Source organism: Eulemur rufifrons, chromosome 23 (genome assembly GCF_041146395.1).
Source record: "Eulemur rufifrons isolate Redbay chromosome 23, OSU_ERuf_1, whole genome shotgun sequence".
NCBI classification, from domain to species: Eukaryota; Metazoa; Chordata; class Mammalia; order Primates; family Lemuridae; genus Eulemur; species Eulemur rufifrons.
The window spans coordinates 11,009,811-11,022,612 of NC_091005.1; the positions used below are offsets into that span (position 1 = coordinate 11,009,811).

The window sequence follows — 12,802 nt, forward strand, 5'->3', positions numbered from 1 at the left end:
GGGTTGGATCATGATGCCTTGGCAAAAGGGGAGGACCCAGTGGGCACCACTAGCCTGTGGCATAGTTCTGGGAGGACCCAGAAGATCAGCAAGCCACCCTCTGGAAGGACTCTTTGGCAAGGCTTGGAATGGGCAGTGGCTTTGCTGGGCAGTGTGCCCCCATGGCCACATGAGCAGTGGACTTGGCTTCAGGACAGGCTGTGCTTGCTGCTCAGGCAGCATTAAGGAGAGCCCCACCCTCTCATCCAGCATCCCAAACCCTTGGCAATACGTGCACCACACACACAGGTTATGTGGTACTCTCCTAATAGATTGCCACATTGTGGTCAATTACTGCCTTGCATGTGGGAAGTGCCCACGCTCCACCTGAGGGATGGGGGCCGGGGGAAGGGGAGGACTACTGTGGCTGGCGTGGCCCACGGGTGTAGATCCTGAGTTGAGGAAACTGGTGGATGTGTCTGGGCTGTCAGGCATAGTTTGAGCCAGAGCTGGAGGGATGACTGTCACTTTGTTCCTTACTGCTGTCCAGCTGGCTGCCCTTCTTCTATAGCTTTCTATAGACAGGGGAACAGCCGCTGCTGTCAGGAGCCATAGGGCCTCCTGAGTTGATGCCAGAGGAGAGGCCTTGACTGTGGAGGCCTCATCAGCCTGCCCCTTGGCAGGGGAACGGGCATCTCTGTGCTTCAGAAGAGCTGTTTCCCTGATGTCAACTGATCTGTGTACCCACCAGCAAAAGGAAGGTCTCTCTCACTGCTGAGCCTGGTGGGCTTAGGAGTTGGCTTGATGCTGAGACCAGCAACCTGTCCCCTGAGGCGGGCAGTTCCGGTGTCTCTGGGGAATAGGGAAGGTGAAAACAGAGCCTGGCTCCAGGTACAGGCCTTGGCCCTACTGAAGCCAGTCCCAAGCAGTTCCCACAGTGGTTTCTTCGTGATGCAGTGGGAAGATGCAGGAGGGGCAGCAGGGCTCTGGGCCCTCTACCCATCACTGAGAGCCGTTCAGCTTTGGCCACTGGGGGCTCTGGAGAATCTTTGTTTAATCAGAGGCTTCCTGGCTAGAAGGCTTGGAATGGGTGCTGTGCCCATGAGGGGCAACATGCCCTTGAACTCACTGATCCAAATGCAGGCAGAGTTTGGGCTCCAAGGTCTAGTCTGCTCCATCTCTCCAGTCATGCCCTCTGCTTCCCTTGTCAACCCCTGGCCCTGTCATCCATTTGTTCTCACCACCACACCTTTGCTTACAGCCTGCCCACACCCGTGCCCTCACCCTGCCCACAGGCACACTGGTACTGTGAAGGATTGAGCCCTGCCCCTTCTGAACTACTCAGATCCTCCAGTGCCCTGCACCCACTGACCTGTCCTCCCAGGGGAGTGCTTCCACTCTTGTGAGGGGAGGGATGTGCTTAAGCATGTTCCATGAGCATGCTGCTCAGACCCCGAGGAGGCAGGCAGACGCTGGGGAAGCCACCTAGAGGGGCTGCCTGGGGAATAGACCTGCCTGCCAGCCTGTCAGCTTGGCACCCGATGCGGGTCCTGGGCTTGCCATGGCCCTGAGGACTCCATTTCTGCTCCTTAGCCAGGCAGGACCCCACTGCAGCTCCCACCTCTACCCCACCCCCATCCTACCTGTATTCATGCCTTTGCCTATACATCCTCCTCCCAGAATGACTTTCTTCACTCCCCCTTCCTTTGTATAAAACCTTGGTACACTCAAAGGTCTCACTTCTGTTCGCATGAATTTTGTTTTTGTTTTGCTTTTTTTTTTTTGAGCCAGGGTATTGCTCTGTCACCCAGGCTAGAGTACTGTGGCATCATCATAGCTTACTGCAACCTCAAACTCCTGGCCTCAAGCAGTCCTCCTGCTTCAGCCTCCCAAAAGTGTTAGGATTATAGGCGTGAGGCACTGTGCCTGGCCTGTTCTCATGATTTCTGTTCAGCATTGTATTGGAGGGCCTAGTCAGTGTGGCAAGGCAAGACAAAGAAATAAAAGGCATAAAGATTGGAAAGGAAGAAATAACTCTTTATTCTCAGACAATATAATCATCTATATAAAAAAAAACCCAAACAGTCTTCCAAAAAGCTACCAAGAACTAATCGATGAGTTTAGCAAAGTTGCAGGATACCAAGTGAATATATAAAATCAATTACTGGATATATTCATGTATACATACATATATGTACATACACACACATACACACACGTACATATTTAATAGCTTTATTGAGATAAAATATATGCGCCATACTATTCACCCATTTTCTTAAATTTTTTTAAATTAAAAAAATCTTTTTTATCCCTGATCTCTCTGCGTACCATTCACCCATTTAAAGTGTACAATTCAGTAGTTTTTAGCATATTTAAAGAACTGTGCAACCATCATTGTAATCTAATTTTAGAGCATTCTTACCACCTAAAAAAGAAACCTTGATCCCATTCTCTACCTCCAAAATCAATTCTATTTTGATATAATAGCAGGAAACAATTAGATGTTGAAATTTTTAAAATACCATTTTATAATAGCATAAAAATTGAAATACTTAGAGATAAATATGTCAAAACATTGCTGAGAGAAATTAAAGAAGATAAATAACATAATAAATAAATAATGGAGAGATATGCCATGTTCACAGATTGGAATAATTTATATTGTTAAGCTTCTCTTCTCTCCAGATTGATCTATAGATTCAATACAGTCCCACTCAAGATCCCAAGAGACCTTTGAAAGATACTGTTAAGGCCGGGCGCGGTGGCTCACGCCTGTAATCCTAGCACTCTGGGAGGCCGAGGTGGGCGGATCGTTTGAGCTCAGGAGTTCGAGACCAGCCTGAGCAAGAGCGAGACCCCATCTCTACTAAAAATAGAAAGAAATTATATGGACAGCTAAAAATATATATAGAAAAAATTAGCCGGGCATGGTGGCACATGCCTGTAGTCCCAGCTACTCGGGAGGCTGAGACAGGAGGATCGCTTGAGCTCAGGAGTTTGAGGTTGCTGTGAGCTAGGCTGACGCCACGGCACTCACTCTAGGAGGGGCAACAGAGTGAGACTCTGTCTCAAAAAAAAAAAAAAAAAAAAGAGAAAGATACTGTTAAGAAAATGAAGGCAAGCCATGGACTGGAAGAAAATACTGACAGAACATATAAAAGGACTTATTCCAAAATATATCTAGAACCTTTAGAGCTTAATATGATAAACCAATAAAAATGGGTTAAAGATGTGAGTAGACAATTGAATCATTTCCTAATGAACAGATGGCAAATAAATACATGAAAAGATGCTCCACATCCTTGGTCGTTGGGGAAATGCATATTAAAACCACAATGATATTAAAACCCATATATGCCCAGTAAAAAGGCTAAAAGAAAAGGAAAAAAAACCACGTGAACAACTGAGAATACCAAGTACTGATGAGGACGTGGAACTCATACATTGCTGGTGGGAGCGCAAAATAGCACAGCTACTTTGGAAAACAGTTAGGCAGTTTCTTATCAAGTTAAACATACACTTATCTTATAACCCAGCAATACCACTTGTAAGTATTTACCCAAGAGAAATGAAAACATATGTCTGTGCAAAGACTCTATGCAAATATTTGTTGGCTTTATTCATAATAGCCAAAAATTAGAAATCACTCAAATGTCATCAACCGATGAATGGATAGACAAACTGTGGTTTGTACAAACACCTACTCAGCTATTGCTGCTCTCTTCCCTCACAGGTTGGGACAAACATTCCTATGGCTACCACGGTGATGATGGGCATTCCTTCTGCTCCTCGGGGACTGGCCAGCCCTATGGTCCCACATTCACCACAGGAGATGTAATCGGCTGCTGCGTCAACCTCATCAATGGCACCTGCTTCTACACCAAGAATGGCCATAGCCTTGGTGGGTACTTAGGGGACCTTGGAGGATCTGCCTGGTGGAGCCACATTGGTTGGTGAGAGGCTCAGGAGCAGGTCTTGAAGTCAAAGCAGTGTCACGGAGCCTCTGCTGAGCTCTGGGGAACTGCAGCCATTCCCAGGCTTTGGAGCTCTTTAAGGTGAATGGAGGGTAGCAGGGGCATGCCCTTTGTTAATCCATCCATTTGGCGGCATTTATGAAGCCCAGAGTGAGTGCTGAGAGTACAGCAGTGTCCTAGTCATGATCCTGGCTCTTTTGGCAATTGCTGGAGCAGGGTTTGGCAGTGAATGAGAAGTTTCAGGGGCCCAAGTACGCAGTTGACAGTGGTGGTGGTTTGCATGCCTGTTACCTGGCCCAGACTTGGCTGGCCCTTCTGATGGTCAGGGTGCTGGTTGCTGTGGAATAGCAGTGAGGGCTGTACTAGTACAGGGGGGAAACAGACAGGCTGGAGTCAGAAGGCATCAGAGATCCTCTGGCCTGTTTGCGATTAACAAGCAGCAACCTGGCCTGAGTTACATTGAAAAAGGCCTCTTTGGTGACACCATGAAGGATGGACCTGGAGTAAAGACTAGGGGAAGAGACAGGTGGCCTGAGGTGAGGCAGTGGTGATGGGTGCAGGAAGTGGGGAACAGGGCCGGGCGCGGTGGCTCACGCCTGTAATCCTAGCACTCTGGGAGGCCGAGGCGGGTGGATTGCTCAAGGTCAGGAGTTCGAGACCAGCCTGAGCGAGACCCCGTCTCTACTAAAAATAGAAAGACATTATATGGACACCTAAAAATCTATACAGAAAAAATTAGCCAGGCATAGTGGCGCATGCCTGTAGTCCCAGCTACTCGGGAGGCTGAGGCAGTAGGATCGCTTGAGCCCAGGAGTTTGAGGTTGCTGTGAGCTAAGCTGACGCCACGGCACTCACTCTAGCCTGGGCAACAAAGTGAGACTCTGTCTCAACAAAAAAAAAAAAAAAAAAAGGAAGTGGGGAACAGGCCTGACAAAGGGCCAGGAGTGGCTCAACAAGGCTTAGTGACACGTGGGATGCACTTGCAAGAAGGCAAGGTGGGAATGTGGCTGGATTTGTGGTGCTATTAACCAAGATAACCCGGAGGAATAGCACTCAGTAGAGGAGGATGGGGGCCTGTAGGATCCCTCGGAGGAACAATCCCATACACGTGTAGACATTTAGGATTAGAACTTAAGAGAGACTTTGGCTATTCTGATGCCTTGCCCTACTAGGTGCTGACTGGTATTTGGCCACCTTGGCCTCAAGGCAGTACCTAACTGCTGGGCCTGCCTGCCTGGGTTTGCAGAGGTCTCTCTGCAGTTCTCACAGAGTGGTATAGTGAGGAGAGGACTGGCAGAACCCTGCCAGCCAGGCTGCCACAAGCCCTGCCAGGAAAGGGAGTTGGCATTTCACTAGGAACCCAAATCCTAGGAGGCCCACTTCCCCTGGCTTAAGGGGACAGTAAAAAGGTGGCCACCAGTCCCTGCATCCCCTCCATGGCTTCTCCAGGAGAGGCTCCTAGCCAGAATCAGGGGACCTGAGTGGGAATTGGGTTTGCTAGTGGCTAGGGCTGAGTGACTAGGAGCCAGCATTCCTCAACAGGGCAGTTGGATGCCCCAGCCCAGAGCAGGCAGGAAAGCCTGGAGAGCTGGGCAGCTAAGAACATAGCACAGACACTGCAGAGCTGACCCAGGTGCACATTGGCGAAACTCTCCTCTGAAACTGATGGCCACCTGGCTGCAGTTGCTGGTGCCCAACTGGTGAGGAGCTAGCAGCTGGCGGGTGGGGCCGCAGTTTCAAGAAGGCTCTTTGCTCCCCACTCAGCTCTCTGACTCCAGCAATTTCCCGGCTCTGAGTTCTGCTGTCAGAGTCCCAGGGGCCACTGTTGTGGGCTCTCACCCTGTACCCAAGCCCCCCTTCACCTTTAGATACCTGCCCTCCTCACATCCCTCTGGCTTGTCCACATTTTGCTCAGCAAGGCATCTGCTGTGGGACACAGGGTTTGGGGCATACTCTGCTGTCCCCTCTGCATCTGCACCTACCTCCTCTGGGCCATAAATGTGTACCAGGACCAGCAAAAAGCCATGAGCTCTTTGTCAGCCAAGTCCCACAGGGAGTTCATGGCCACTCTAATGTCAGCTCAAATTCCTAGGCTTGTTTTTAAAACTCATGTTGCTAGTGGATGCTTTTTATAGACCCCATGTAAGACCTTACATCTTGTAATTATCGTTATTTTTTTTTCTTTTTCTTTATTCGTTTTTCAGTCACTTGTGCCTGATATTTTTTTTCTTGTAGAGGTAGAATCTCTCTATGTTGCCCTGGCTGGTCTTGAACTCCTGGCCTCAAGCGATCCTCCTGCCTTGGCCTCCCAAAGTGCTGGGATTACAGGCATGAGCCACCATGCCCAGCCCACGTCTTGTAATTAAACTTCATTTAGTAGTATATTACCTATTTTTCTAGCCTGTCAAGATCTTTTGTGGTCTTGCTTATTCTATTTCAAATATTTGGTATCCTTTTCAGTGTGGTATTAACCTAAAATTTGTCAAACCTATTTGTGTGTGTTTTCACAAAGTTATTGATTAAAAATATTGAAAGAGGCTGGGAATGGTGGCTCCTACCTGTAATCCTAGCACTTTGAGAGTCTGAGGCACGAGGATCGCTTGAGGCTAGGAGGTTTGGTTTTTTTTTTTTTTTTTTTGAGACAGAGTCTCACTCTCTTGCCTAGGTTACAGTGCTGTGATCTCAGCCTAGCTCACAGCAACCTCAAACACCTGGGCTCAAGCAATCCTCCTTCGGGAGGGTCAAGCGGCCTCCCGAGTAGCTGGGACTACAGGCACGCGCCACCATGCCTGGCTAACTTTTTCTATTTTTTTTTTTTTTTTAGTTGTTTGGCTAATTTCTTTCTATTTTTAATAGAGATGGGGTCTCACTCTTGCTCAGGCTGGTCTTGAACTCCTGAGCTCAAGCAATCCTCCCGCCTCGGCCTCCCAGAGTGCTAGGATTATAGGCATGAGCCACCGCGCCTGGCCAGGGCTAGGAGTTTGAGATCAGCCTGAGCAATATAGTGAGACCCTCTTTCTACAAAAAATAGAAAAATTAAGGCCGGGTATGGTGGCTCACACCTGTAATCTCAGCACTCTGGGAAGCCGAGGAGGGAGGATCGCTTGAGGTCAGGAGTTTGAGACAAGCGAGAGTGAGACCCCATCTCTACCAAACAATAGAAAAAATTAAGCAGATGTGATGGCACGTGCCTATAGTCCCAGCTAATTGGGAGGCTGAGGCAGGAGGATTGATTTAGCCCAGGAGTTTGAGGTTGCAGTGAGCTATAATAACACCATTGCACTCTAGGTTGGGCTACAGAGCAAGACCCTGTCTCAAAAAAAAAAAAAAAAAAAAAAAAAAGGTGTTTGTGTCTATACACACACACACACACACACACACACAGAGGACAAGGCTAAGATTTGAGCCCTTTGGTGTACAGTTGAGCTTGTCCAGGAAGACACTAGCCATTTACAAATCACTTAGATAATGTTAGCTTGAAACTCATGTTTTTCCATCTTATCTACCAGGATATTATTCAGACCTTACTGAAAAATGTATATGGCCTGTCCCTTGCGTTTTCTAGATTGTGAAGTTTAATGGAAAGGCAATGAAATTGGAGTGACAGACTGCTTGGTGAATCTTCTAATGTCCCTGTTAATTTTTCACAAGCCATCTTATCAATAATGGGTTTCAGAATCTAACCCTCCCCCCTTTAGAGCAGCAGACTGACCTCTCCTGCTCTGGCCTCCCTGTTGCTTCCTCTGTCACAGCACTTGCCCTGTGTGCCACTGGTCATTTGTGCAATTGTTAATCACATGCCATCTCTTGCTGGAGTCAGAAGCCCTTTGAGGGCCAGGCTCGCAGCTGTCTTCCTAGTCCTATAAGAGAGCCTGGCTCCCGGGGGCCTCAGCAGGAGCTGGGTGGAAGGATGAAGGAGTGAGTGAACAGAGACACGGCTGCCGTCTCAGCCACAGGCAGGCCATGTCTTCACAGAACTCTGTGCGCTCTCACAAGGTCTTTACGGTCTCAGCCTCAGTGACTCCTGACCTATGTGTGTTTGGCCCAGGGCACTTCTTATCACAGTTTGGCTATCCTGCTTGCATCCTGGATCTTTGCCTGGACCTTTTTCCCTCGAGGCAATTCAGATCTTGCTGTCACAATGGCCTTGCAAAGGCTCACAGAGACCGGCAGGGCTGGGGAAGCAGTGTTACCCCAGTCCAGTGCGGTAAGGGGTGGAGTAGCCTCTTTCCTCATTCTCCTGGAAGCACTTCAAGGCCTCATCTTTCCTGGGTGCCACTGTAAGGCAGAACTGGCCAAGCTTGGGTCCCCTGCCCAGAAGTGTGGCAGTTGCCTCATCCTGCAGCACAACTGTAGCCAACTTGGACCTAGACCTCACAGTTTATGAGGCAGCTTTCATAGAATGTCTCATTTTCTCCTTTCTTCCTTGAGGTTGATTAGGGATTAGTGTTACCTCTTCTTTTCAAATGGCTTAGAGAGGTTGGGTAACTTGCCAAAGGTCATGCTGCATGTAACTGATGGAACCTGGACTCACTCTTCTTCCAGGGTTTTGCGGGCCTCCTCCATGTGCCCGGGAGTAGGCAGCATCCTGGCCATGCTGAGACCCATGAGGGCACCTCCCTGGAATACCCAGAGGGTGGACATTGGAGTCTCCTCTTGGGTGCAGAGAGGCTTCCAGATTCATTCCTGCCAGCTTGTCAGTCATGCTAACTCTGCATGTGGGGCTCAGAAGTGGCCTCAAGCAGGCGGACCATGTGGTTTATGAGCTTCCCTCAATGAGGAACAAAATAGCACAGCAAAGAATGCAAACCATCTCTCTGCACCTTGGTTTCTCATCTGCACACTATTGTCAGAGACACTATACATCTTCCAAGGTTGTTCTGAGGATTAAATGATTCCTTTTAAGGCACTCAGTCCAGTGCTCAGCACAGAGGAGGCACATGGTACACCCTGGCTGGCATGATTCTGGCCCAAGTTTACCGGAAGACCCATTGTCACACCCTCACCTATTCTATCTTGCTGGATTTTGGTTTCTCTTCTGGGTGGAGGTTGGAGGAGCAGCCTGGGGATCTCTAAGGTGTCAGCAGTTTGGAAGCCTCTGAGGTCAAATGCTCAGGAGCTTCTAAAAGATACAAGACTTTATCTAAAAGTAAGAAGGCTGTGAGTCCTTGGGAGAGCCTCCACTGGCTCTGAGTCCTTTCTCAGTCTGCAGAACATGGGTGCTCTGAGCATGGGGAGGTATTCTTAGGCCGCTCTCCTGCTCAGGCTGCTCATATATTTGGGGTCCTACTGCCCTCCACTGTCACTCCAATTCAGGGCTGAGGTCCATGGAAACAGCCACTTCTATTGGCAGGAGGCTTTGGAGGGTACACAGGCATTGTTACCCTGGGCTTTGCCAGCTTGGAACCTCTGAGGACTCTGAATGCATATGGTCTAGAGACGAACAGTTGCCACCCTCCCTGCCTCCACTTCTCTGTCAGCTTAGAGATGACATTGGCGCATCAGACTAGGAATGAAGCTAGCCCCGCCACCTCTGCTAGCTTTATGACTCTTGGCAAATCGTTTGACCTCTGAGCTTACTCTCCTCGTGTGTAAAATGGGATAATAAAGCTTGCTTCCCAGAGTTGGTATGAGGATCGGATGAGGCAATGGAGGAGAGGGATCTGGCACACACGATAGGTTTCCATAATCAGGCCTGAAGGACCTCAGGGGGTAGATGATTTGGGTTTAATCCTTCCTATCAGGCTTTTCTTGAGAGGGTGGAAGAGCTATGGACATACCTGAGCATCTGACTTCACTTCCGGCCAGGCCACCTAGCAAAGAGAAGGCCGGGGTCTAAAACTACTATCTCCACCATGGGCTCACAAAGGCAGAGGGGACCACGGGGCTGGCCCTGTCTAATGGCCTGATGGCTGTTCCTTTCCCCCAACAGGTATAGCCTTCACAGACCTCCCGGTAAGTACTGCTACTGGGTCCTCCCCATCCTGGGCTGTCGGGGGCTGAGAGGGACGGGGGCACGGTGGTACCTGCAAGTGCAGGGTGTGGAGTCTGGCCCTTTCCCCAACCAGGGATGTGTGCCGTGCTGTCAGCTTGAAGGTCCCAGTAGGGGGTCCTGCTGGCCTTCCTCTCTCTCCAGCAGCAAGGCCTGGTCTTCCTACAGGACTCTTAGCAGGTGACAGTAATTTGTGACATTTCCAAAGGCAGCTGTGGGGTTGGGGGTAGGGTGGGGGAATGAGGGTAGCTCCATGGCTCTGCTGGCCTGAGCCAGCTCTGTGTGGCTTACAGTCAGGACTGGGGGGGGGGCGGGGGGTGCAGAGTGCAGGGGATCATTCCTGAACTGTTAGGGGATCCAGTCCCTGTGCATACCCTTCAGAGGTCCTTGAGGAATGCCAGTGTTCCAGGGGACCTAATCTGGTACCATTTAGGGCACCCCGGGCCAGAGAGGTGAGCCTTGTGGGATTTTCTCATCTTAGAAAAGGATGAGGTTTCCTGTTTGTTTAGTTCAGGGCTCAGCCCCACCTCTAGCTGTCTCCTACCTCCTTACCCCAGTCCTTCTTTATTATAAGTCATCCTGGGCCTCATCAAGGCTGCGAGCCTGCCTGGCTCTATGTGTGCTGGCTGGGTTCTGGAAGGAAGGAAGGTTTGCCTACTCTGGTGGCTGCTTTGGGATCCTGGGCACCCCTATGATGCCTCAGGAAATGCCCTCTGAGGGAGGCTAAGGCAGGACGAATGCTTGAGGCCAGGAGTTTGAGATCAGCTGGGCAACATAGCAAGACCCGATCTCTTAAAAAATGAAAAAAAATTAGCTGGGCATGGTGGTGTGTCCGGAGGCTGAGGCAAGAGAATCGCTTGAGCCCAGGAGTTCGAGGCTATGGTAAGCTATGATTGTGCCACTGCACTCCAGCCTGAGTGACAGAAAGGGATTTCATCTCTTAAAAAAAAGGAAGTGTGGGGAATGGCAGTGTGGGCTGTGGTGGTCAGGGCCAGCTTGCTGAAGGAGGTGGGCTTTGCCTGTGGCGTGGAGGATGGGAGGGAAACAAAGGAAGCGAGAGGTCTTGTGGGTGCGGAGCTCGTGGTGGCCTGAAGCCAGCGTGCAGGAAAGGCACATGATTCTGAGGAATGACACGTGACCTGACGATGGGAAGTAAAGAGTGGGCTGGGGGGCCCCTGGGAGGACAATCATAGCGACAGCAGGAGGAGGCTGTGGGGCTCCGGGCAGTAGCAGTGGGGAGCCACAGGAAGCACTGAGTGAGGGAGTGACCTGGCAAAAGCTGGCCGTGGCAGGGGATGGATGGAAAGCAGTGAGGAGCCCTGCAACTCGCTGGCCAGAAGACCCTCCTCTCCGTGAGCCCCCGACAGGGAGGACAACAGCCTCTCCTTATCCTTTGTCAGCACAGGGAATCCAAATCACTACTCCCTTTTGCCAGGCTCTCCTCCTCCCCTCCTTTCCTGGGTCACCCCATCCCTACCTGCCCCCTCATATGCCTCTTTTTTATGGCAAAGGGATCCTTGGCTCTGGATCTTTCTGAGAGGAGCCATTGCAGAAGACCATGGGCACATCTGCCAGGTCATGGAGCCCAGCCTGCGTCTGTGTACCCTGGCTGAGTTCCAGAGGGGAATCTTGGGGCACAGTGGCCTCAGATGCAGGGCAGGAGGTTCTCCATATTGAGCCTTGCTTGCCTTCCTTTTGCTTTCTCTACTCTAGCTTCAGGGCGTAATGTCCCAGGTAGGGAGGTAGGCAGAATGGGGCTTCACGCCACCTCCTCCAGCCTTGCCGCGTCTCCCTCGGCCCTAGCATGGATGGCAGGAGCCACTGAGGTGAGGCGAGGCCCTGCTGCCCTGCTGCCACGCTGCCCTCAGGGCCTGACTGACACTTTGTTCTCCTCAGGCCAACCTCTACCCCACCGTAGGCCTGCAGACACCCGGGGAGATTGTGGATGCCAACTTCGGGCAGCAGCCCTTCCTGTTTGACATTGAGGACTACATGCGGGAGTGGCGTGCCAAGGTCCAGGGCACCGTCCACTGCTTCCCCATCAGTGCTCGGCTTGGCGAGTGGCAGGCGGTGCTGCAGAAGTGAGTGCCTTGTTCCTGTCCTTACCCACCCCCACACCATCCCAGGGACATCACTCTCCTGTAGGCCCCTGTAGTGCTACAAGCTGCTCCCGTGGACTCCAGTGTGCAGCAGCCCTCTGGGAAGCACTCCCAGGGTGACTTCGCCTGCTGCTCTCCTCTTCCCTCTCAGCGGAGGGACAGCTCCCGTGCTCCACAGCTGCCCCTGATTACACCTTTGCCCCTCTACCAAATCGGAAGGCTCCTGTGTGTGAGATCACCAGCTGGGCTGTATTCCTTCCCCCGGGCACTTTGCAGAGGATGCACTGGGACACCCTGTGGTCTCTTCCTCTAGGGACTTTTTCCCCGACCATAGGGAGTATCCATCATGCTGCAACTCTGGCCTGAAGCCACCTCACAGGGCTCAGCATCCGGCTAAGTCCCATTCATCTATGGCAGTGGTGGCGGGAAGAGAGTTTTTCTCTGGGACCAGCCTGGCTAGCTCCTTGGCTGATTAATTCCCAGACTGTCCTGGAAGCCAGTGTTGCTGAGACTACCAAGGGAGGCCGGGTTTAGGTCTCTCTTCCACTTGCCAGCTGCAGGCCTGAGTGAGGCAATGACCAGTACCCACTCTGCTAGGAGGTGGGTGTTAGCTTGGCTCCCAAGGGTGGGCAGGTGGGTACAGGGGAAGGGCTGGGCTTCTGCTAGCCCTGGCCATTGCCCTGCAAAGGTACCAGGGTGCCAGGGTTCTTGGGTGGGGTTGGGGTGCACACTGGGTTCTCCGTGCAGCCTTCCTT

General features: G+C 51.1%; 1 protein-coding gene across 3 annotated transcripts in view; it reads left to right on the plus strand.

Moving 5' to 3' along the window:
• The window catches only part of RANBP10 (RAN binding protein 10), a 58,608-nt gene that overhangs the window by 38,546 nt on the left and 7,260 nt on the right, over positions 1-12,802 (plus strand). For 2 of the 3 annotated variants that reach the window (XM_069456560.1, XM_069456558.1), the window contains exons 4-6: positions 3,716-3,883; positions 9,889-9,911; positions 11,845-12,029. In XM_069456560.1, the coding sequence (XP_069312661.1) occupies positions 3,716-3,883; positions 9,889-9,911; positions 11,845-12,029 (376 nt within the window). The remainder of the gene's footprint in view (positions 1-3,715; positions 3,884-9,888; positions 9,912-11,844; positions 12,030-12,802) is intronic. The other variant, XM_069456559.1, reaches the window with a different exon arrangement.